The sequence below is a fragment of the Canis lupus genome, chromosome 3, assembly GCF_011100685.1.
Source record: "Canis lupus familiaris isolate Mischka breed German Shepherd chromosome 3, alternate assembly UU_Cfam_GSD_1.0, whole genome shotgun sequence".
NCBI classification, from domain to species: Eukaryota; Metazoa; Chordata; class Mammalia; order Carnivora; family Canidae; genus Canis; species Canis lupus.
This window is the reverse complement of record NC_049224.1, coordinates 28,094,206-28,120,640: the sequence shown is the minus strand read 5'-3', so window position 1 is coordinate 28,120,640 and position 26,435 is coordinate 28,094,206. Positions and strand designations below refer to the sequence as shown.

At 41.6% G+C, this 26,435-nt stretch overlaps 1 protein-coding gene across 1 annotated transcript in view; it reads right to left on the bottom strand.

The window, feature by feature from the left end:
• ARSB (arylsulfatase B) overlaps positions 1-26,435 on the bottom strand; it is a 166,366-nt gene that overhangs the window by 77,275 nt on the left and 62,656 nt on the right. The window contains 1 exon segment of the mRNA NM_001048133.1: positions 7,499-7,742. Coding sequence (NP_001041598.1) covers positions 7,499-7,742 — 244 coding nt within the window.

Sequence of the window (26,435 nt, the reverse complement as noted above, 5' to 3'; positions counted from 1 at the left end):
AGCAGACTCTCCACTGAGCAGGGAGCCCAACACGGGGCTTGATCCCAGGACTCTGAGATCATGACCTGAGCTGAAGACAGATGCTTAACTGACTGAGCCATCTAGGTGCCCCAAGTTTTAAGTTTCTAAGTTATTAAAATTTTAAGATATTTTACATCATCAGATAATATTTGATTCTCACTATTGTCATCTTATAACATCAAGAAGAGTTTCTCATTGATTACAAAGAAAAAAGATGCTTACCATTATGATTAAGGGTTCTGCTTGTGTTTATATAAGTGTAATAAAATGAGTTTTTAAAAAAGCAGAAAGAGAAAAAACACTGTGAGATAATGATCCTTTGAAATGCCTTAAAACAGCCTATAGGCTCCTTATCAAGTTGAAAGTGGAAAAACCATACAGAACTGGAAAGAACTTAGAGAAGCTGTGTCTCTAGAACTGATAATATGCTCTGTGGTTTGGAACAGAATTAAAAAACAAGCAGTTGAAGGAGCTCCTGTTGCAAATAATGTCACTTGCTCCAGAACTACTGATTCTTTTGATATATTTAATATTTTGAAGCAGGTCTAAGAGGAACTGATAACTGTGCAACTAGCAAAACCTCTGATGCTCACAGCACAGCCAACTCCATTACTGGAATTCCTATTTCATGAAACCCTTTTGAAATTTTCAAAAATTAGCATTATCTTGAAACTGGCATTCCAAGTAAATATCTGAAAGTTCCAGAACCCTGGGCACAGATCAAGTGTCTCTGACATTTGGCTGCCCATTTGTTTTTGCTGCTTTGGAAAAGAAGCTCCAGATGTCAATGTGACTGGTTGCTTTCACTATGAGCAGTCATGGCGAATGTTGCGCCACTCATACCGAATGATGGCCTGCCCAATGCTGGGAGAAGCATCAACTTCAAGGCCAGAGGGGCTGAGTCATCTTTCAGGATCTTTCATCAAGAAATAGAAGAATGAGAGTAGTTGTTCACTTACTAAATAGAAATTTGCTGGATTTCCAGAGCAAAGTCTTGAAATGCTTAATTAAACTTTGGGCAGAAATTTTACTTTTTTTTTTTTTTCCAAACAGAAAAGGAAAGCCCACTGTCTCATGGTGTAGCATACTTGGACAATATTTTTGGCCGTATCTCTTGGCTAAGGCCCTGCAGTCAGTATTATGTATGCTGCTCAAGAATGGAGAACTCTTGTTCTATTAGAGCTGGGTCACCAGGAGTTCAGTATCCTTCTAACACTCCCCTAATCTGGAGTTAAAGGTGCCCAAACTTTTTCCAGTTTCTTTGTAAGTAGAAGTAAACATGTGCCAAACTCTTAAAGGTTACTCGTAATCAATAAAATCTTAAGATTGAAATGTGGATATATAATCCAAAATTTGGTGATACACACAGACATCAAAGACTTAGACTTTGCCAAAGAAAACAGCCTCAGTGAGCTGGGGGCAGAGGAAATTATTCAAACTGAATTCAACTATTTCCCAACTAAGGCTGCTCTCGTTTGGCAAAGTGTACTACAGAGTTTTGATTCCATTTGCTATGGTGTGCTTTTGCAAGCCAGGATTTTACACTTTTGCCACCAAAACAAAACAAAACAAAAATCAAAACTGATTGGATGTCAAGCATGACACATATGTTATCATATAAAAACCACTCAAAACTTTCTCCTATTTCTTTAAATCAAACCTCAACACCTTTCACAGTGAAATTAGCAATCAGCTGAAGTTCAAGTTTTGCTTGGCATGGAAATTTTTATTCTGTTTCCTTATCATAAAGCAGGTATTAATTTTTGCATGAAAAATTAACGAGAGGGAGGTGCTTGTGTGGCCCAGTCCAAAGTGCATGCAACTGATCTTGGGATTGTGTGTTCGAGCTCCATATTGGTGTAGATTACTAAAAAATTACATAAACTTAAAAAAATAAAGTAACAGATTTTCTTTAAAAAAATTGAGACAGGTTTATAAAGAATGTTTCTCGTATTTTTCTATGTTTAGTCACAGAAAAAATGTATCATCAGTGTTTAATATCACAAAAATTAATTCTTTTTTTTTAAAGATTTTATTTATTCATGAGAGACAGAGAGAGAGACAGAGAGAGAGAGAGAGACAGAGAGACAGAGAGAGAGAGAGAGGCAGAGACCCAGGCAGAGGGAGAAGCAGGCTCCATGCAGAGAGCCCGATGTGGGACTCGATCCCGGGACTCCAGGATCAAGCCTCAGGCTGAAGGCGGCACTGAACCACTGAGCCACCCAGGCTGCCCTCAAAAATTAATTCTTTATAAATTTTTGTGCATATGTTTAGGTACTTTTCTTCTGTAAATTCACAGCTTTCAGAGTCTCAAAGAAGTCTGTGAATCAAAACCCTAGAAAAAACTCATTCCTCTCATTTAGATATCAACCTAACATAACACACATAATCTTCTCTCAACAGCTAAGAATTATATGGAAGAAAATCAAAGCATCACACTTAGAAGAAAATATTTAGCACATTTCAGGCTGAGAAAAAGCCTCTGACCAAAAAGAAGCAAAAGAAAAACTGATTTCAGCAAGAAAACTCAAACTTCAATAAGTAAATGTAAAGAGTCACATTTTCAAAAGCGTAAATACAAATGGAATATAAACATTTTAAAAATTCAAGTTAAAATGAGATAATTTTGCCTATGATATTAAGAAAGAGGTTTTTTAAAGCTATATAAGGAAAATCTGTGAAGGAGATGAGAATTCTCATATACCAGTGGAATAAGAGTACACTGGTACTTTTTGGGAAGGCAATGTTATAATGTGTATCAAATGCTTTCAAAATAGTCATCTCTAAATACTGTACGAGGGGATCCCTGGGTGGCTCAGTGGTTTAGTGCTGCCTTCAGCCCAGGGCGTGATCCTGGGGTCCTGGGATCAAGTCCCACGTCGGGCTCCTTGCATGGAGCCTGCTTCTCCCTCTGCCTGGGTCTCTGCCTCTCTCTCTCTCTCTCTCTCTGTGTGTCTCTCGTGAATAAATAAATAAACTCTTTAAAAATTTTTTTAAAAAATAAATAAATACTGTATGATATCTCATTTATGTGGAATCTAAGAAAAGGGGGGGTGGCTGAACTCTTAGAAACAAGTAGAATGATGGTTGCCAGGGGCTGGAGGGCGGGGGATCTAGGGAGATGTTGCTCAAAGGGTACAAACTTCCAGCTATTAGATGATTAAATCCTGGGGATCTAATGTACAGCACGCTGACTACGCGTCACAATACTGTATCATATACTAGAGAGTTATTAAGAGAGTGGATCTTAACTGTTCTCACACACATAAAAATAGTAACTATGGGAGATGATAAACATGTTAACTAACCTTATTTTGGTCATCACTTTCCAGTATATATGTGTATCAAATGATCACATTGTACACCTTTAGTTTACACAATGTTTTATGTCATCTATATCTCAATAAAGCTGGAAAAATGAAATTAAACTATACATCATTTTTCCTCCCATTAGGAATTCAGCAGTCATAAGTCAGTGAGAGGAGAGAAAGGTGTCAGACAATGTTTGACTCAACGACAGAACACTAACCACCCAGCATGTCCCTTGAATATACATCTCTGATTGCGGTGTGTTGCCTCATGGTTGAATGATGAAATATAAAGACAATTCAACAAAATCAACTTCCAGATTTAACTTGATACCTATTTTCTTCATTCTCCAAAATTAGGCAAACTTTTTCAAGGTTTGTGTTCCATAGCAACACAAGAAGAACAACTAAAAATGCATGCAATAAAGCTGACATTCAAAAAAAGTAAGTAGGGATGCCTGGGTGGCTCAGCGGTTGAGCTCTGCTTTCAGCTTAGGGTGTGATCCTGGGGTTCGGGGATTGAGTCCCGCATCGGGCTCCTTGCGTGAAGCCTGCTTCTCCCTCTGCCTGTGTCTCTGCTTCTCTCTGTGTGTCTCTCATGAATGAATAAATAAAATCTTAAAAAAACAAAACAAAAAAGTAAATATGTAGAACTCATTCTTTTGAATAATAATTTAATTTTAAATAATTTCTATATAACGAGAAGTATCCAAAATATAGACAGAGATTTTATGAAGAAATTGTTTACTCCAGTGTTAATGATAAAAAAAATAAAGATCAATCTATAGTAAGGGAATTGTTAAGGATATCAAGGTATATGACAGAGGGGCACCTGGGTGGCTCAGTGGTTGAACCTCTGCCTTTGGCCCAGGGCGTGACCCCGGGGTCCCGGGATCGAGTCCCACGTCAGGCTCCCTGCATGGAGCCTGCTTCTCCCTCTGCCTGTGTCTCTGCCTCTCTCTCTGTGTCTCTCATGAATAAATAAATAAAATCTTTTTTAAAAAAGGTTAATGACAGAATATGTAGTCATTGAAATAATATTTGCAATGAGTTTCTTGGACAACATGATTAAAACTGATGATGTGTGAGTTGAGGAAAAAAAGAGGCAGCAAAAAAAATGCTAGGAAAAATTTTAAGGGAACATGACATGTTTATGGTAGCTGTTTCCAGGTAAGATCTGGGTGGTTATTTTTATTGTCTGTGCTTTGCAAGTTATCTACAATGAGTATATATTACTGATACCCAGGGAAATTACATAGAGTCAGCATAGAACACGTGTGTACATCTCATGTTTAGATCATGAAGAGGGGCAGAAAGATTTTAGAGAAAAAGAAAAATGTCATCTTGTATGAATGAGCAAATAATGAGCATAAACTTTCAAAACAACTAATGAGAGAAAAAGTTTTCTTGTTTACTTCTTGGCTTAGCTGTTTGATGAGGTGGATACGGCTCTGTTCTCTTTAAATGGCAAATCATAAACTGGTCGTCCAATCCAAATGGAAAAACCAACTTCTCAGGCAAGAATAGGAGGAAACAATTTGGGGCTGGTTAGGATTTTTCCCCCAAAATAGTATGATTTAGAAGAAGGACTGCAGTAATAGTTGGAAAATAGGAAAAGGTAAAAAAAGAGCTCCTGATACTTTAAATTTTGCTGTTTGAGAAAAGATCTTTTAAATTTGATAAATTCTCTTAAAAAAAAAAAAAACTTGGGAACTTTGAATTGCAAAGTAATTGAAAGAAAAAGGACACAAAGCTAATGGAATCAGAATTTCCCCTGGGTCTGTAGGAGATGAAGACCTTCCCTAGTCTCACCTCCTGGATGAGATTCATTACAAAGGAACCAATAGACTCCATGCTTGTCAGAGGCCAAACAGCCCTGCCCAATGCTACTTTCATCCATTCTTAAGCTCATAGGACATTTTAAATTTTAGCATCAAAACTAAAATTCCTTTGCATAAAGTAATCTTATCTCAAACACTACTATTTATTTTTATTTATTTATTTTTTAAGTAGGCTCCTTGGCCAGTGTGAAGTCCAATGTGGGGCTTGAACTCATGCCCCGAGATCAAGACCTGAGCTGAGATGAAGAGTTGGACGCTTAACCGACTGAACCATCCAGGTACCCAAAACCTCCTATTTTTAATACTGAATATCACTTACATAAAAATTGATAATATAAATATTAGAAATAACCAGTATATCCAGCACTTGGGGATTGGTTAAATTATGGTATATCCATACTATGCACTATGGATTATAAACCTAAATGTCTACAGGGACCAGGTAGTTAACACCAGTGAATGGAGTGGGCCTGGGTTGGGATTTGGGGGCAATGGAGACAAGTGATTTGAAGAGGGAATACTCTAAGGAAGACAGAAACAACTTGATTCCTGTCAGTTGGCTTTGTGGTAAGGTTGGATCCCTGTGTTGCCAGAATTGCCTATTTTTAAAAAGTTTTATGTGGAAATAATATCAAATTTAAAGAAAGTTGCAAAACTAAGAAATACTAAAAGAACCACCTATGCCCTTTACCCAGATAATCTGACTGTTAATATTTGACTCAGTATGTATTTTTCCTCTCTGTGTACACACACACACACACACACTGTATATCTCGAACTATATAGGAAATACATGCACATAATTTTTTCTGAACCATCTGAGGATATGTTAACATGTTATCGTAACACTTTACTCCTACTCGACTGCATGTTTCCTAAGAATAGAAACCCTACTATTTTTGAGATGGAGCATCTGGAGTGGGATGAAGAAGAGAACACGAGGAGGTTGTCTCCTCCTGGCCATTAGGGTAGTCAATCAGCCACTTTTTCTCCCTCTGTAACACTTTTTCTCCCTCTGTAACACCAAAGAGAGGTTAAATCCTATTGCACTAGACAACTGCCATTCCACCAGTAAAATATATGTACGATATGTGCACATTTATTTATAACTTGGATATATGTGCTAATCTTCTAATACGTGCTGTACCTTATAAAACATATTCTTAGACAAAATTAAGATAAAATCAAAAACAAATACAAGCTTATAATTTTCTTCCTGCACCCCTGGAGGTGTGTACCTCCATTTTTCTACGCTGTGGCGGCTAAACCGGAAAAGGACTGCCACCATTTCCGAAGCTGAGTCTGGGTTCTGCTCCCCAGCGTACCTCCTTACGTCTGCCAACTCTCCTCCACAACACACGTCCTTACTGCCTTCACAGTGTTTACGGCTACTGGAAGTCATCTTGCTTATTTATGTGTTTAGTTATTTCCTCTCTGCACTCCCTGCCCTCCCTCACCTTCTCTACTAGAACACAAGCTCCATGAGAGCCAAAATCTTGTCTGTCTTGCTCACTTGGAACTCCCCCACCGCTAAAACAGGGGTGGGTGGTGCAGGGCAGCCCGGGTGGCTCAGCGGTTTGACGCTGCCTTCGGCCCAGGGCATGATCCTGGAGACCCGGGATCGAGTCCCACGTGGGATCCCTGCATGGAGCCTGCTTCTCCCTCTGCCTGTGTCTCTGCCTCTGTGTGTGTGTGTGTGTGTGTCTCTGTGTCTCTAATGAATAAATAAATAAAATCTTAAAAAAAAAACAAACCAAGGTGGTTCATAGTGGGTGCTCATTAGATACTCTCTGGTTCCCATTCCAGCTCTATCCCCTGTGTAGCGCTCCATTCTCCCAGCAGACAACAGGGCAGGTCCCCCGACCTCCAGGAAGCAAACAATACCCCATCCTACCCCTTTGAGAAGCTTCTCTGCTTAAAAAAACACCTGTAGAGGGCAAGCAGCTGAAGACAATCTTCCTCTTTGTATCAAACACGTGGCCACAATCTCAAATCCAGAACATCTCTATACATCCTGACAATAGTTCTAAAGACATTTTATTCTTTCTAAAAAATAATTTATTTGTGGGCACCTGGGAGGCTCAGTGGTTGAGCATCTGCCTTGAGCACGCCCAGGGCATGACCTTGGGGTCCCGGGATCAAGTCCCACGTCGGGCTCTCCGCACGGGGCCTGCTTCTCCCTCTGCCTCCCTGTCTCTTGTGGATACATAAATTTCAAAAATCTTTAAAAAAATAATTTACCGGTAAGCTGAACTATCATTTCCACTCAGCCCCCCAGGCTGCTCTTGCCGCCCGCCCCGGGAGGGAACAAAGGAGACTGAGCAGTACCTGATGGTCCTCCACACGTCGAAGCCATCCAGAGGCTTGGTGCCCTTCGTGCTGCCCCCGGCCAGCCCCACGAGGGTGGGCAGCCAGTCGGAGATGTGGACGAGCTCCCGGCTCTTCACCCCCTTCCGCTTCAGCAGGGGGCTCGCCACGAAGCCCACCCCTCGAACGCCTCCTTCCCACAGGCTCCATTTTCGTCCTCGAAGCGGCCAGTTGTTGCCCCCCGCCAGCGTCTGTCCTCCGTTATCTGAAATACAATAAGGTCTCTGCATGAGGACGACGCCAGACACATTTAAGGACCCAAGGGGTCTATGCTGCTTTGAAATGCTGCTTAAGAGGGGCCCCCAGCGGGCCCAGTGGTGGAGCGTCTGCCTGCGGCCCAGAGCATGACCCCGGGGTCGTGGGATCGAGGCCCGCCTCGGGCTCCCTGCGCGGAGCCTGCTTCTCCCTCGGCCTCTCTCTCTGTGTCTTGAATGAATAAACAAATAAAACCTTTTTTAAAAAATTAAAAAATAAATGCTGCTTAAGAACTAAGACAGATGCTCCCTCCTTACCATGTCCCATCCTAACCTCCCCTCTTGCACCCACACCTCCCCCTATTACACAGAATCAGAGGGCGCCGTGGCACCAATCTGACAGCAGACCTTCAAATCTCTTGGGTCGGGTCGCTGGAAAGCAAGGAAGTCCCCAGAGGAGAGCTGCTTGGGTTACAGCCCTGCATGGATAATCAATGACTGGGCTGCAAATGCATGCATGCAATTGTGGGTGAGGCAAAATGAATCCAGGTAAGCTAAGCCTCTCACGGTCCACAAAAAGAAACCTCAAGTGAAATTTCACTTAGTGAGTTAAAGCTCCTGATAATGGGGACAGCAGACCTTTCTCTTTTACTCTCCTGGAAAAAGTTTCTAACATTTAAACTGGTAACTGGATTAAGCTTCTACTCCCTGGTGATTTGAACTCTTTCTTAAGTGTGAAAGTTGAAGATTTCTCCAGTGGGCTAAAGGTCTCTGTAAACACAGCAGTCGGGTGGAAAACATCATTGCAAGAAAAATTCCTCCCTTGTTGAGAGGACAAAGCTTCATGTGATACACCGTACCAGGGAAGAGAAAGGTTCTTTTCTAAGACAACTGATGGTGAAGCCAGAGGACAAGTTACAAGAGTGACTGAAATGAAGTATCTTACCAGCTGGGTGGAACTCAGTTAGAAATTAAATTGGACTGTAGGGAAAAAAAAAATTTAAAGTGGTATTTCTTGTATACTGAGATGTTAGAATCATTGATATAACCAAAAGTATCCATACATTTAGGTGACTCTACAGACACATTTGAAATAACCCTTATTGGCATATGTATTACACCCCAATTAAATGTTTTTTAAACCACTGTTATCCAAATGAACCACATGAGGGCAGCAGGACAGGCCTGCTCTGGAGAACCTTATATATAAAAATCTGACACAGAAATCAACACCAAAACCACAGGAAACACATGGAAGGAAAAATAACTGGCATTGCTAAGCACCTACCACGTACCAGGTACCATGGTAAGTTCATATTATCTCTCCCAGGATCTGAAATCTGAGAGACCCGGAATTGAAGCTGATGCCAACCACTCACGAGCCATGTGACCCTGGGCGATATGCTACCTCAGATTCCTTACATTCAATGTAGAGATAATAATTCCTAGCTCATGCATTATGATGAAAATTAAATGACACTGTTGATGATAATTGCTTGTCTGGGTACCTGGCACAACCTCCGTGCTCAATAAATGGTAGCTAATATTTATAACTCAGTCTAACATTATAATTGTTTCATTGTTTTTTTTTTTTTAATTGTTTCATTGTTAAAAAGAAGAAGATTGAAAAGTCCAAATAGCTAGTAAGTGGCAAAGCTAAGATTCAAACAAGGCCTGTGTGACTCTCCAGGTGCCTTCTGCCCCCAGAGAACCATGTTGCTGATGTCCCCAGTATGAAGTGGGCTTTACCCCAATACCCCGACAGGCCACATAAAGCTTCACTGCCTAATGAAAACCATAGGCACAGTAAATCTCAGCGAAGTGCAGACTCTTCCTTTTCATACAGCAGAAGGTGATGCTAATTCCCTTTAGAGGAACCTTTGTTGCTTATGGATAAGAAATTCAAGGCTCTACTGCCAAGGAGGCTTCTATTCAAACCCTTAACATACCAAGTGCCTGGTTCTTCTCTGTGTTTGGTGAAGGGAAGGAGCAGAGTGGAGCTAGATTACATGAAGGTAACAATTCTTCAACACACGGGCGGGCAACGACCTGCCTCATCCTTTGCTATCATAGACTTCAAAGAACTTTTCCTTGAACCTTACATCTCTTCTTGACAAAGAGTCAAGGCCCAAACAGTCACCCAATCCTGTATGCTTGTTTGTCTATATATTTTGAGATTTTATTTGTTTACTCATGAGAGACCCAGAGAGAGAGAGGCAGAGACACAGGCAGAGGGAGAAGCAGGCTCCGGGCAGGGAGCCCGATGTGGGACTCGATCCCAGGTCTCCAGGATCACGCCCTGGGTCAAAAGCAGATGCTCAACTGCTGGGTCACCCAGGCGTCCCCCAAGCCAGTTTATTAATACCCTTTCTATTTTACATGAGCAAATCTGTATATTCAAAACAAGAGGCCACCACCTTCTGACAGAGGAGATTGCTCCCTACGCCTTACACTTCACAGCACATCAGTCACCCATAAGCAACATTTTGAAACTGAAAAGGAGGTGCTGTTCGTTTTATACAAAAATACACTGGAAAGAAACGCTTCCACTCTGCCCGTGAGCTCAAGAACGGCTGAAGAACAGCCAAGAACTGGTATTTCGCCCTTTTATTAGACTGCTATAAACGATACTGGCTCAGTGCTTGTAGAAGACACCTGCTGTCTCCATTTTAAATAGATACACCCTTTGAGATGTTATATAATGTCTATTTCAGTTCCATGTCCTTGCTAATGCTTAATACAAAAATACTAGATGATGGCGGTGGAGGAAAGGCATGTGGAGATGAGGAAGAGAAGGATGGTGGCTGGGTCTGCAGTCTGACTCTAGGAGCAGCCCTTCAGGTAGGACTCTAAAAGGAGAATAGCCAGGGCAGCTGGGTGGCTCAGTGCTCAAGTGTCTGCCTTTGACTGAGGGCATGTTCCTAGGGTCCTGAGATCGAGTCCCATGTCGGGCTCCTTGCATGGAGCCTGCTTCTCCCTCTGCCTGTGTCTCTGCCTCTCTCTCTCTCTCTCTCTCTGGGTCTCTCATGAATACATAAATAAAAATCTTAAAAAAAAAAAAAAAAAAAAAAAGGAAAGTATTCTGTGCTGTAAAGAGAATTTGGCCACTAGGGCTGGAAGGTGTTTCTAGATCTTATGGGGGGTAGAAGGTGCCAATGCAGTGAGTATGACTGTTTTTGCCATTAGCTCACTGGGCTGTTTTCCCCATTAGCAATGATGGGGGATTTTATCACCTGTCACGTTTTGAAGAGCACTCTGGAGAGAAAGTGCCGTCAACTGGCACACTGCGACTTACTCTCTCGGACATCCATCACAGAGCCAATGGCACAACAGCAGCATGAAGAGGTCCATTTGGCTTTGCCTGGGGCCTGCATCTCCCCAGGTGGCACCTGCCTGATGGCCACCATTTATCAACAAAGGGTAGATTCCACAGTTGGGCTCTTCAGAGAGCCCACAACTGCTGCTGTGCTTCAGTTCTAGCACAGTCCCCCGGGTATTTCGAGAAGTTGGACATAAACCTGACCACAGTCACAGCAAGAATACAAGCTCATTTGGAATATGGCTTCCTATGTTGTTCACTTAAATCTGACTAATTAAAATTAAAAAAGACATTGGAACCATCACCAGTTTTCTTTTCACTCTCTCTCCTAATTTTCTTTTGGAGAAAAGTTAACTTTTGTTTCTTGCTAAGAATTAGTTTTCAAGAGAAAATCTTCTTGTTTCATTTCCTGACTGGCTTACGAAAGAACTTCCAAAACAAAATAAGATGACTCCAACTAATAATGGGAGCTCTGAAATTTTTTTTTTCAGGGAAGTAGTTTTTCAGCAAAATTTTTGGCAGAGGGAAAACCTAATTATAAAGACTCTGCTGTCTAGAAAAGAAATGTCAAAATAAAACTAATGTTGTCTTATACAGATGGCAAATCTCGCTTTATTATTCCTTCCTGAACAAAAATAACTGTTACAAAGTCATGGAAAAACATTGGTTAGCCAGAGATCGGAGCAAATGCATGAAGTACATGACAATGAATCCTCATCCTGACCCAGATGATAAAAGTTAAGGTGGAACCATGACAACAAAATTAATTTTTAGGACTACTCCCGACAGGGTATTGTTGTGGCTTGGCCATGGAAGGGCGCCCTGAACATCAAGTGTACTTCTATGTCATTGCTCCCTAACCCTGGGCTTATCCAGGACATCGTCCTCACTCTGATTCAGGGATCCTAAAATAAAAAAAAGAAAGAAAGACTCCAATAGCCTTGCATCAGGACCTGGACTTTCCTTTCAACAGGGCCAGCAATGTTAGTGGGACAGATGAATAGACAACATGATTTCACATACTAAGATGCCTCCTTCTCTTAAAAGAGGACCCGCTTGCTGATGGTTGATGCTTTTAAACTAGTTTTTTAAAAATTTTGGGATCCCTGGGTGGCTCAGCGGTTTAGCGCCTGCCTTCGGCTCAGGGCGTGATCCTGGAGACCCAGGATCGAGTCCCGCATCGGGCTCCCTGCATGGAGCCTGCTTCTCCCTCTGCCTGTGTCTCTGCCTCTCTCTCTCTCTCTGTCTGTGTCTCTCATGAATAAATAAATAAAAATCTTTAAAAAAATTTTTGTTAACTAAAGATGAAAATCAAAGGGTTACTATATGTCTTAGAAGTCATCTAGACGATTAGGTAAATTCAATCTTCTCCTACTAAAAGATCTTGGAGAAAATATCTACCTGGATATTCAACTTACAATCTACTGTTCTTGTCTTTCCCTCTTGTTCTACATTCAATTTCTGATTGAATGTGCATTCCCTTCTGCTAAGTCTAACTTTCAAATGGATTTGAAACCCATCCACTCCTATATACCCCAGGGCCTCATGTCTTTCCACTTGGATATACAGGAACTTACAGATTGCTTCACTTTGCTGTCAGAGGCATCCTTGTGAAGCCCTAAACCAATCAAGTCATGTTCATGTTTAAAGATCTCTACTAGCTTTCTCATCAGGAAAAAGTTCAAGCTTCAGCCCCATATAGAATCCTATACAGTGGCACCTGGGTGGCTTAGTGAACATCAGCCTTTGGCTCAGGGCGTGATCCCGGGGTCCTGGGATGGAGTCCCACATCTGGCTCCCTGTGGGGAGCTGGCTTCTCCCTCTGCCTGTGTCTCTGCCTCTCTCTGTGTGTCTCTCATGAATAAATAAATAAAATCTTTAAAAAAAAGAATCCTTTACATGTGGCCCCAATCTACTTATTGGGCATCAAAACTTGCCCTCCTGCATAAAAAGTGCCTTGTGCTGGAGCACCTGGTTGGCTTAGTTGGTAGAGAGTGAGACCCTTGATGTCGGGGTTGTGGGTTTGAGCCCCATATTAGGTGTGGAGATTACTTAAAAAATAAAAGCTTAAAAAAAGTGCCCAGTGTTTCATTCATGTAGAACTAACCTCACCTTGTTGTTAGGATATGTCATGCCCCTTCATGCTGACTTTGCCCCTGTACATGTTAGTTCTTCCACCTAAAATGCTCTCCTTCTTCTTTCCTGCCCAACTTAAATTTTAATTCTCAGGATAAATGTTACATCTTCTGTTAACTTTTCATTTATTGCCCCCCACTACCACCCTGTCTAGATAGTCTCTCTGTACTTTTGCACTTTTTATATACCTTTCCTATCGCACTTCTTTTTTTTTTTTTTTTCACTTATTTCTATATATTGTTAATGAGTTGTCTTTAACTTCCCAGGAACTCTGCCTCCCAAGGACAAGGATGATGTCTCATTCTTCTTCACATTCCCAGGACCTAGCACAGGGCCCACCAAAGAGAAGGGCTCAAGAATTGGGGGGTGGGTAAGGAATAATAAACAAACAGGAAAAATGTCCACCAAAAATTGAGACTGAAGGCACTAAAAATTTACTTTGATTATTGGATAGTGTTTTCTGAGCCTTCATCCATCCATGCCATGATCTTAACTTTCAGGGAACTGTTCCATACACAGGTGCTGTTTATTTAACAGGACACTGCACAGGGGGTGGGGCGTGGGGGTGGGGGTAGCTCCTGGTCCCCGTGACAATTTAAGCAAATCAAACACAATACCAGAGATGTTTGTCCAATCTGGCCCTTGATCAGTCACACTGAAGTCAAAGGGGATTGAGGAAGTCAAAGGGGATTGAGGAAGTCAAAGGGGATTAAGGAACTCGGTCCTGGACAGGAAGAGAGTCCTCACTCAGCCCTTTAATAAATCTTTCCAGAGTGCTTACCATATGGCAAGGACTACTCCAGCTTTGGAGAAATGGCAGCCAAGAAGACAGACAAGGCCCTTTCTCTCATGAAGTGAGTAGAAAAAGAGATATGATCTCTCTATTCATGATCCTCTTGGAGGAGCTGAAACCAGAATGATGGGACAGGGGGGACCACCATCAGAAAGGGGAGAGTAGGGATCCCTGGGTGGCGCAGCGGTTTGGCGCCTGCCTTTGGCCCAGGGCGCGATCCTGGAGATCCGGGATCGAATCCCACGTCGGGCTCCCGGTGCATGGAGCCTGCTTCTCCCTCTGCCTGTGTCTCTGCCTCTCTCTCTCTCTCTCTCACTGTGTGCCTATCATAAAAAAAAAAAAAAAAAGAAAAGAAAGGGGAGAGTAGGAGGCTCAAGCTCCTTATTCAATTACACATTGGATGGTGGGGTGTTCTGCATCAAGGCTTCTTCTTAATTCAAGATTATCTTAACTACACTCTTAAGAACACTCTGTTGCCAGAACTTAAGGCAAACTTGAGCTGAATGATGACTAGATATAACTCAAAAGGTGTCTGGCTGGTTTATGACTGTCATCGTTTGTCTCTATCATCCTTACTGCCACCTTTCTAATTTCATTGAAATGGATTCAAAGAATTGGGTTTGGGTAAATTGCTCTGGGAGCCTAATTTTCTCATTTGGAAAATGAGGATAACAATGAGACCTATCTTAACATATAGCCTGGCACAAATGTATCACTCAATAAATATTAGCCATTTTCACGATAAGAATCACAAGCCGCAGAAGCATCAAACACGCAGAGCAGAACAGTCTCCTCTCCGGGTATTTATTACACATATACTAGGTTTAGATATCACAGCTGCAGTCTAAAACACCATGCATTCATGAAGAAGAAAGGATTTTATGCACAGAGTCCTTCTCAATTATATGTTCTTCTCCATAGGTGATTTCTTGAGATTCATAAAAACATAGTGAACTTGAGGGCTTTTGCTATTATTTTCAGGACAGAGCCAGGTGACACCTTTTTGTTTTTAGGAGTTTAAAAAAAGTATCTCAATTATCAAAGGAAGAGGCACAATGATCATAAGCTATGACTCAAATGAAGTGTCAGAAACTAAAGCTTTATTCAGTTACATTTGTAGGGGTTTCACCTGGTTTGTAGCACTCAGGACAGATGAATGCTCCTGCCCTACTCCCAGTCAGACACAGTCGGACTCTGCATCTGGATAAAAAAACCAGCAAAGGGAGTGTGCCTGCTGAGCTAGCATTGGAAGGGTCCTGCTGAAATGGGATTGACAACCAGACCCCAAATAACAGATACAGCCACCAAAAAAAGTGGAAGATAAAAGGGACGGATGCAGGGAAAGGGAAAAATCAGGAATAAATGAGGATTAAAAGGGAAGTACAGGGTTATAGTAAAAGATTTCCTCATTTTAATGAGGCTAATGGCATTACTTGTAATGATGAGATGCCTGTGGGATTTTATCTCTCTTTTAGAATTTAAGGATGAGAAGACTCAAAAATCTTTTGAAAGACTGGAGGGACATAAGTGCAGGATAGGCTAGATGGGTGATGGGCATTCAGGAGGCCACTCGCTGTGATGAGCACTGGGTGTTACATGTAAATGATGAATCACTGAATTCTAGAAGTCAATATTGCACTGTATGTTAACTTAAATTCAATTCTAAAACTAACTAACTAACTAATTAACTAACTAAATAGTTGAAAGGAAGGAAAGAAGAAAGGCAAGCAAGCAAGCAAACAATTGGTCTCTAAAAGTTAAAACAGGAAAATGAGAGGTGCCTGGCTGGCTCAATTCATACAGCATGCAACACTTGATATTGGGGTCACAAGTTTGAGCCCTATGCCAGGTATAGAGCTCACTTAAAAATTTTTAAAAATTCAAACTGGGGATCCCTGGGTGGTGCAGTGGTTTGGCGCCTGCCTTTGGCCCAGGGTGCGATCCTGGAGACCCGGGATTGAATCCCACATCGGGCTCCCGGTGCCTGGAGCCTGCTTCTCCCTCTGCCTGTGTCTCTGCCTCTCTCTCTCTCTCTCTGTGTGACTATCATAAATAAATAAAGAAAAAAGTATTAAAAAAAATAATAAAAATAAAAATTCAAACTAAATAATAAATAAAAATTAAAATAGGACTGGAAACTGAAAAACTGTCCTAATTTATTATATATCGATAGGCAAACAATTGAACTTTTATTTTTATTTTTTTTTAAAGATTTTATTTATTTATTCATGAGAGACACTGAGAGAGAGAGAGGCAGAGACACAGGCAGAGGGAGAAACAGGCTCCATGCAAGAAGCCTGATGCGGGGCTCCACCCCCCCCCCCCACCCCCCACTCCCGTAGGATCACACGCTGGGCTGAAGGCGGTGCTAAACCGCTGAGCCACCTGGGCTGCCCATACAATTGAACTTTTTATATCGATAGGCAAACAATTGAACTTTTTCTGTAGTTTAAAGCATAGGTGGTCACAGATTTTAGTGATCCTTAAACTTAAATTGTAAGATAAGTATGGAATGTTATGAATTACTCTCACTCAGGAGTCATGGGTTTGATCTCCATATTCCTGCTTCCCGAACAAGTAGCTTAGAAGCCTCATGTCTAGGGTACTTAGAGCCAGCAAAAATAGATGTTTATTCACCACTTTTTAAAAATTAAAGCCCTCTTGTTTTCTCTTCAAGTTTGATCTTGAAAAAAAATGCTTGATATCTTTAGCTAATGAAGTTATAAATTTCAGGCCAAACAAAAGTTATTTGGCACTTTAAGGGTGTATCATAGTTTACTCACAAATTATTTGGCTCCCTTTTCAGATCAGATGATTTTTTTTTTAACTAGATAGCTGGTTTGTCGATCAGCAATCAACAAGTAGGAGATGAAAAAGTATTACAGAAATATTTCAGAGCCTGGCAAGTTTCAGAACGGCAAGAGTGAAAAATACCATCAACAGAAAAAAGAACAGCAGTTGCCAAATTAGAAGTACACTAATTCCTTGTATGGCATGGAAGATGGGAATTGAGGTCAATGATTTTTCAGAGAGAATTAAGGCAGAGAAAGCTAACATATTCTATTTGGGCAAGCATCAACTACTTTAATTTGTCTTTATATTTCCAAATATATCATACAAGTTAACTGTTCTGAATTTACCTTTGATGCAGAAGCAACATTTTATTGGATTTCTACCTCCAAGGTAGTAAGATATGCTTTTAGGATCACCCAGAAAAACCAATAAACCAAACTGAATGAACAGGCAATTCTATTTGCCCAAAACTCTTTTCTTTTTTTTCCTTATGTAGAAACCATAAAAATATTTAATTCTTATTTTCTGTACCCAAAGCTCTTTTCTGAAGTTTACTAAATGGTAAAGGGTCTCACTGAGGTTTGAGTGTCTACTTACGGAAGAGAGACAAGTCATCAGCACAATCCTCTTTGAAGAACGATGTAAGAGTGAAACATTTAATGGCAGAAACAAAAAAACTCAATATACCTAGATACTAAAAAAAGTTAGTGAAGATTATTTATCAAATAATTCAAATATTGAATACATACTTAATAAAGATAGAAGAATATGATTCTTTGGGGTTTGCAGATGACACCTGCTCCAAAGACAAAGCAAAACCAACTCTGCACTCTTGGACTCTAGGCCCTCCTGACGACACCAGGTGGGAGAAGCCCTGATGACAGAGGGGTACACAATGAGAGTGGGGAGAAACCAGGTGACCCTGGACATTCTAAGCAGACATCGGGCAGGGAAGGCAGCTGGAGAAGAGTAAGTGTGAGCTGTGAGGCCTATGTGTCTAATGAGAAACCAGAGGTTAAATGGAGGCATTTTAACAGGAAACAAAGGGATATGGAAAGAGAGAGGTCCGAGAAAAACAAATACCATGTGATTTCACTCACATGAGCAAACTAAAAAAATAAACAAGTGGAATCAGACTCATAAATACAAAAGGCAAACTGATGGTTGTCAGAGGGGAGGGATGAGAGGATAGGCAAAATGGGTGAAGGGGAGCAGGAGGTAGAGACTTCCAGTCATGGGATGAAGAAGTCATAGGCATAAAGGGCACAGCACAGGGAACAGAGTCAGTGGTACTCTAAGAGCAATGTATGTGACCAATGGCAGCCACACTAGTGGTGAGTACCGTGTAACATATGGAGATGTTTAATCACTATGTTGTACACCTGGAACTAGTATAACATTGTGTGTCAATTATACTCAAATTTTAAAATTAGAAGAAAGAGATGAAGGGAGGGAGGGAGGAGGGTAGGGAGAAAGGGGTCCAACATCTGGGAAACTCAATGTCTACTGAACAGCCACGAACAAGGATAAAAGAACAAAACAAAATCATCAAACAAATCAAAACAAATGCCCCTAAATAACCACAACAGGCATCATCAATTCACTGCAACCAGATTTTTAATGTAGGGCCCATTTAGTCTCAGACACGATTTCTTATGATAGGTTTAGTGTGTGGCTCCCTCACTTCATGGCAGACTGGAATCTGCAAATTAGAAAGGTGCATAGTGCTGGAGATGGCCTCTGTAGAGACCACCCTCAGAGTAAGGGAATAAGAAGAAGGGGACAGCGAGACTCTCCATTTCCCTGTGCCCAGTGTGATTTGGCCACAACAGACGACAGTGACTATATGCTCAGAGCCCCTCACACCACTTGGGCTTAAAGGAGGCCATTCTATACTAGACATACAGAATAATCAAAGGGAGTAGGTATGAATGCTAAAAAAAAGAATTAGGATATTAAATGTATATAAAACCACATGAAAATCTTCTCATGTTTAAATGTAAAACTAGACTAGGTTCTAGACGTAGAAAATTATACGCATGTTTTTTAATTTTCATAACTATGCAGTAGGGTATCTTTAGATATATAAGACTCAGGACAGGGATGCCTGGGTAGCTCAGTGGTTGAGCACGTGCCTTTGGCCTGGGGCGTGATCCTGGAGTCCTGGGATCGAGTCCCACATCAGGCTCCCCACATGGAGCCTGCTTCTACCCCTGCCTGTGTCTCTACCTCTCTGTCTCTGTGTCTCTCATAAATAAATAAATAAAATCTTAAAAAAAAAAAAAAGACTCAGGACAGCTTCTCATTGTGTGGAGTTAGTAGGAGCATCACATCCCGGGGCTCTGTCTACTGAGTGCTAGTAGCACCCTATCAAATTTCCAAAATGTTTCCTGTAGGAACCAGCGCCATACATAATGATCAGTTGGGACATACAGCCAAGGATAAGTAGTGGCCTCTCTATCAAGAGGCTTGTCAGACGATATTCATTACTTTGTAAATTTACCATAGTTTGGGGTCTGGCCTAAAGCTGTGTAAGCTCATAAATAATTCCACCAGCACATGGAAAGAGGCTCCACCCCTCAGGAGCAGAACTATTATAAATAATATATATATCAGAATGTCCACTGATTTATGATGTAAATTTACCTATCATAGAGGATGGCATGTTCATGCTCCATGTGAGTGGCTTAAGTGCATGGAAAGCAAAATGGAAATCAGATTTCCTGGTGAAGAAGGACTCAGAGACTTACTATGTCCCACTGCCAATACACAGTTTATTTGTACTTTCTGTTTATGCAATCTCATAATAAAGTAATTACTTTTCATCTAAAATATATTAAATTGTGCTATAAATATTCAAAAATGCAACGAGAGATGCTTCTTCCTTTGAAAAAGGAAATTAGCCAAGTCTTAACCATTTTTTCCAGCAACTAATTCTCAAAAATCTACTCAAGTTCTCTCAAAAATAGATAACCTAGTTAGCTTTGTATCTATTAAGGAAGTTAACACTTGTAGTTAAAAACTTCCTATAAAGAAAATTCTAGGCTAAAATGGCTTGACTGGTAAATTCTATCAAACAGGGAGAAATGTTACTAGTTGTACACAAACTCTTCAAGAACATAGAGAAGCCTAAGCTTCCCAACTCACTCTATGAGGCCAGCACTACTCAGATTCCAAAACCAAAGGCATTACAAAGAAAGAAAGAGAAAGAGAGAGAGACAGAGACAGAGAGAAAGAGAAAGAGAAAGAGAAAGAAAGAAAGAAAGAAAGAAAGAAAGAAAGAAAGAAAGAAAGAAAGAAGAAGAAAGAAAGAAAGAGAAAGAAAGAAAGAAAGAAAGAAAGAAAGAAAGAAAGAAAGAAAGAAAGAAAGAAAGAAAAAACTCTAATGAACACAGGTACAAAAATTCTTAACAAAATTTCAGTAAATCAAATCCAGCTATATACAAAAATGATAATACATCATTGTGCTCGCCTTCTATTGATACTATGACAATTACCATGAATTTAACAGCTAAACACCACAGATTTATCATCTTATAGTTCTGTAGGTTAAAAGTCTGAAGCAAGTCTCATTGGGAAAAACTCCAAGTGTTGGGATGGCTACATTCCCTGTTGGAGGCCCTAGGGGAGAACCTGTTTCTTTGCAATTTCTAGCTTCTAGAAGCCACTGGAATTCTTCTTCCTCTATCTTCAAAGCCATCAATAGCTGGTTGAGTCTTTCTTGCATTTTATTATTTTGACCTTCTCTTTGTCTCTCTCTACCACTGTTTTAAAGATTGATTGATTTATTTATTTATTTATTTATTTATTTATTTATTTATTTATTTAACAGTGTGCATGAGCAGGTGGAGCGCTAAAGGGAGAGGGAGAGAGAATCCCAAGCAGACTCCTCACTGATAAGGGAACCTGACATGGGGCTCAATCTCATGACCCATGAGACCATGACCTGAGCTGAAATCAAGAGTCGGATGCTCAACCAACTGAACCATCCAGGTGCCCCTCTTTTCCACTTTTAAAAACCCTTGTGATTGGGACACCTGGGTGGCTCAGCGGTTTGGTGCCTGCCTTCGACCCAGGGCATGATCTTGGAGACCCAGGATCGAGTCTCATGTGGGTCTCCCTGCATGGAGGCTGCTTCTCTCTGCCTATGTCTCTGCCTCTCTCTGTGTCTTTCATGAATAAATAAATAAAATCTTTAAAAAGAGAGAGAGAGAGAGAAAACCCTTGTGATCACTTTAGGCCCTATAGTATAACTTCTCCATTTTAAGGTCAGATAACTGGCAACCTTATTCAGTCTATAACCTTAACTCCCATTTGTCAATAACATAACATATTCATAGGTTTGGAGCGTAAAATGTGCGTATCTTTGAAGGAAGAAAGGAGAACATTACTCTGCCTACCAGTATTATGATGATCAAGTGATGTTTATCCTAGAACTGCAAATCATTTTCAATTACAAGAACAAAGTGAAAAGAATTATACTATACAACTTCAAGACCTACTATAGAAAGCTGTAGTAATCAAGACAGCATGGTACTAAAAAGGGAGCCTGGTAAAAGAACCACACTTAAATGATCATTTGATACTTAGCAAGACAAACCAACTGAGAAAAATCTCTATACAACAAATGATTAGAGTAATCGGATACCTACCTACAAGGAAGAAAAAACCCTTGACCAATCCTACTTCACAACGCACATATAATGTAAAAATGGATCATATTACAACTTAATAGTAAACAAATAAACATTTAAAATACGGGCAAAAGATTTCAACAGATATTTCTCCAAATAAGATGAAAACATGAAAAAATGTTCAATATCATTAGTCATCAGAGAGATACGAATCAAAACTACAAGGAGATACCACTTCACATTCAGCAAGGTAGTTATAATAAAAAAAGACAGACAATGACAAGTGTTGGAGAGGATGCAGAGAAATTGGAACCCTCAAACACTGCTGGTGGGAACGTAACATGGTTTTACTGATTTGGAAATAGTTCGGCAGTTGCTCAAAACATATATTCCCACAAAAAACTTGTGTATGAATGTTCACAGCAGTATTATTCATCAGAGATCCAAAGAGTGGAAACACCCAATGTCCACTAATTGATGAATGAGTAAGGAAATGTGATATATTTTTAGCAATATACAGCCAAAAAGGAATATTATTCAGTAATAAAAAGGAATGAAATACTAATGTATGCTACAATATGAAAGAACCTTGAAAGAAGTATGCTAATGAAAGATGCCAGGTGCAAAAGGTCATATATTATATGGTTCCATTTACATGAAACATCCAGAAGAAACAAATCTATTGATACAGAAAGTAGATGAGGGACGCCCAGGTAGCTCAGCAGTTTAGTCCCTGCCTTCAGCCCAGGGATCAAGTCTCACATCGGGCTCCCTGCATGGAGCCTGCTTCTCCCTCTGCCTGTGTCTCTGCCTCTCTCTCTTTCTCTGGGTCTCTCATGAATAAATAAATAAAATCTTAAAAAAAAAAAGAAAAGAAAAGAAAGTAGATTAGTGGTTGCCAGTAAGGAAATGTGATATATTTTTAGCAATATATCCTGGGAGGATATATCCTGGAGGGGGGGGGGGCGATGCTAATGGACACAGGAGTTTTTGGGGGGAGGAGGGTGACAAAAAATTAATAAGGGTGATGATTGTACAGCTATGTGAACCACTGAACTGTACACTTCAGAAGGGTGAATTTTATGATAAAGTGAATTATACCTTAACAAAACAAAACTATATGGGGGAAAAAAGATTGATCAAAGATCTATGTGTAAACGCTAAGACCATAAAATGTTGTAGAAAACATCAGAGAATACCTTTGTAACTTGGAGAGTAGGCAAGTTTTCTCAAAACCATCAGCTGTTTTTAATACGTTTGTGTATAAATTGGTAAGGCCTATGCTGGTGTAAGAGGATGCAAAGTGATGGTAAAGATTCAAAGGCAGGATAAGCAGAGGTAGAAAGTGCAGCTCTGCCCAGCTGCTGGGATCTCACTACGATTAAACATCTATCCGGCACTGTACGCCCTCTGGATGAGAGGTGGGTTGAAGAAAAATTCCTATGTTCAGGAAAACTCCCTAGTGTCCCAGGAATGTATACAATCTGTCCCTGGGAACAGCCCCGGCCTGCCTACCGCATGTGTATTTCAGAGCACAAGCAAGGACAGAGCTCAGTACAAGAGATGTGATTGTTCGAGACAGGGCACTCGAAGTACCACCCCAATGATCAAAACCCAGAGCCTCCAAGGTACGTCAAATTCTTTGTTCCTGCTTTCACCAGTCTATCAAATTGACTTGGCTTCTTTAAAAACAGTTGATCTTTTCTGGAATCAAGGTATCTCTTACAGACCCTTCCTTTATACCTCAATTTTTCATCGGGGCCTTTTGTGGTGAGCTGACCCTACAAAACATCTGCCTGGCACGTGAGACACAAAATTCTTTTTTGAAAAGCTCTTCATAGACACCAAAGAGACTGCGTCATTGTTTATTCCTTTTTTTTTTTTTCCTACAAGTTTAACACGGAATCAAGTGGAAAATGACTTCAAAATACATAAGACATTACACGGATCTTTTCCATATTTCATGCAGTCACGAAGATGTGTTAACCCTATCAGATACGAATGGTATGCTTTATTTTAGGATTTACATACAGTAGAAGTCACTTGGTTTGGTATGGAGTTCTGTGAATTTTGACAGTCATGGAACTAGCACCACACTTACAGGACAATCCATCAAACCAGAACCACTCCTTTGTACTGCTCCTTTGTAATCACACCTCTACCCCACCCTTAAACCCTGGCAACCACTGATGCCTTCTCCATCTTTAAAGCTTTGCCTTTTCCAGAATGCCCCAGAGTTGTGACACTCTAGGCCTTATTAAAATACCCCCAAGGATGTTAATCTCTGTTTGGTTCAGCAGACAACCAACCCAGTTAGAGTCAGATTGCAAGCTTCATCTCACTTTCTCTGAACAGGGTTATATTGTCAGTTTAGTTTTTAAAGTCTTTGCTATAATGTTTGGGTTTACCCACCCAGTATGCGCCCCACTCAGGACTTAGTTGGGACCTGGTTAGTGGTTTGTATTGCGGTTGAGTTCTTGAAGCCTTTGCTTTGCTTCTCTGGGATTGCATGGCACACGCATGGCTTGGAGGTGAGCCTGGGACTTAGCCTGGGACTTGAGTCAGTTCATACAGGGCTGGGGGATCCTATTCTCCACCTCTATCCTCTCTGAGATTCACACACACACACACTTTCTAGCCTCCTGGGGCCCCCTTTTCCTTGTTTCTCTGGTCAGAAAGACAGGTTTCTCTCAGGTTTTAGCATCTTACTCTGTCGTGTACTTCCACACAACTGAGGCTGCCTTTGGGAGCAAAGCAGCAAAATAAAAGAGAGAGAGAAATCATGAGATGTCCCACACATTTTGGAGAAAAGAGGTGCCTTTTCACCAGTACTCTGGTCAGAGAGAATTTTCTTTGGGGGATTTCAGGTGCCCAAACCCCCACCGCAAACACAAAAGCAGATCCCCAACGGGGTTGGCCATGGGGCAGGGGCAGGGGAGGAAACAAAGAAACAAAGTAATAATTCCCCTATGTTCTTCAGCAAAGGACTCCTTTCCCAAATCGCTGTTTAGAAATAGAGGGTTTCACCTGAAGATTTTGCTGCCGGTGGCTGCTGCATTGTTCTAGAATGGCATCAGGCCTTGGGTCAAAGCTGAGAGACAGAGGAGAGAAAACAAACCCACAAAACCCACCCCTCATACAAGGGGTTGATTCAGCTTTGACTTCACTCCCATTCACCACTCCCCTGCTTCTTTTTTTTCTTTTCAGTTGCCCCGGACAGTTGCTTTCTCTATTTTCCAGAGTTTCCAGGTGCAATTCATGGGGAAGAGAGGCTTTAGTGGGCTTACTCCATCCTGCCCCTCACCGGAAGGGTATGCTTAGGATTTTAATGAGAACTGGCCAAAGAGGCTTGTTTCTGTTGTTGTTGTGGTTGTTGTTTTGCTTGCCTGGAATAACACAGCAGCAGAATGAGTGCCACCTCATATCAGGTAAGCATAAAGAAAACAATGGTTTCAAAGGTCTTCGTTAGGCACCTGCAAAATACCCACAAGTGTTGTCAGCACCGTGGGAAAGGACAACAGAAGTTCAAACGCAGTCCCTACTCTCAGGGGACAGATCATCCTGCGGAAAGCCTGGTCCGTGTGAAAAATACAAGACTGTCCACAATTAGGACAAAGAAAGGACACAGAGGAAAAGAGAGAGACGAAAACCGGGGAGCTGAAGCAGGTGACACTGGAGGCCATTCAATCCCATGCTCCAATGTGGTGAAGAAGAAAAGGCACATTCTACAAGGAAAAGGGGGCTGGACAGGGTAATAATTCTTCTGAAGTTGGTTTTGTACCGTTTTATTACACATGGAGGTTATTTGCCCCAAAGAAAACTAAGAGGAGGCTTCTAAGGACTTTTTATTACTCCTGACCCTGGTAGAAAGGATTTCCAGGACTTCCAGCGTGAGGACTGGAAGCCCAGTCATGCTGCAGTGAGTCATGGGATCTTTCCCGGCGAGTGTTGAATTAGCAACAGACAAAATCTTCAGTAATTGTGGTAACTCAGCCGGTTGCTGGCATTGTCCATGTGCTTCAGCTGAGTTAAAACATTCGGAAGTTGACTTTTCATATTTTATTTGGGTTTATTCCTACCATCACAAAGGCAGGATCTTCATTCTAGGACAGTATCTCTTCTATTCGAAAATATTTTTTGTGAAGTACTGAGAAAGGCTTCGCCTCAGAGGCCCTGTGAGACTCCCACAGAGGCCCAGGCGGTGCAGGGGCAGCTGCCCGATGGCCTGCACGATGGCACACGGGCCAGGCCCACCGTGAACTTTCACTGCAGCTGTGTGGAAAAGACCTTTGCTGGTAACTCAACGGTCTTTGGAGTTCTAGCTTCAGACTACAGCAGAGACGAGAACATTCTCTAGGGCTGAGCGTGTAGGGAGAGGCCAGCAAACTCCAGCTGGTTTCGAGCCCATCAGCTATCACTCACTGCAACACAGAAGGACAATTTAAAGGAAAAAAGGGACTCCTGTCCCAATCGGGGGGGGGGGGGGGGGGGGGGGAGGGCATCGAGCGTCGAGCCCCAACAGCTGGCAGGGCAACCAGGCCTGTGGTTAAGAGAGATACCGTATCTATTTCCAAGAATGGAAATTTAGCTTCCTTCTCCTGTGACTTCATGCCAAGGCCTTGATTTTCTGGAATGAGGTGTGCGCGGATCCCCGCCCGCGGCGGCCCGTGTGCATGGCAGGCCCGGTGACCGCATCACAGCTGGGCCTTTCACAGCTTTGTCTGGGAGTGCTCCCTCCTGCAGAAGGCCCCCCCGCCAGCTCCTCCTGGCAGGCTGCTGGGACCGTATTTTGTCGCTTATCTAACACAAAATAAACAGAGCAATCTGGAGCTAATTTAAGTGGTTTACCATATCAGGATACAGCTGGGAAAGATTTTAAGAAAAAGGCCCAACAGGAACAATAGTGCTGTGAAGTTCGGCAGCGGTGGGGAGCACAGGAAGACAGCTGGCAGCCACGCCAAGAACAATCCCGAAGCCAGTGAAGACGGGCAGGCCGGCGGGCAGCTCAGCAGCTCAGCAACAAGGCAAG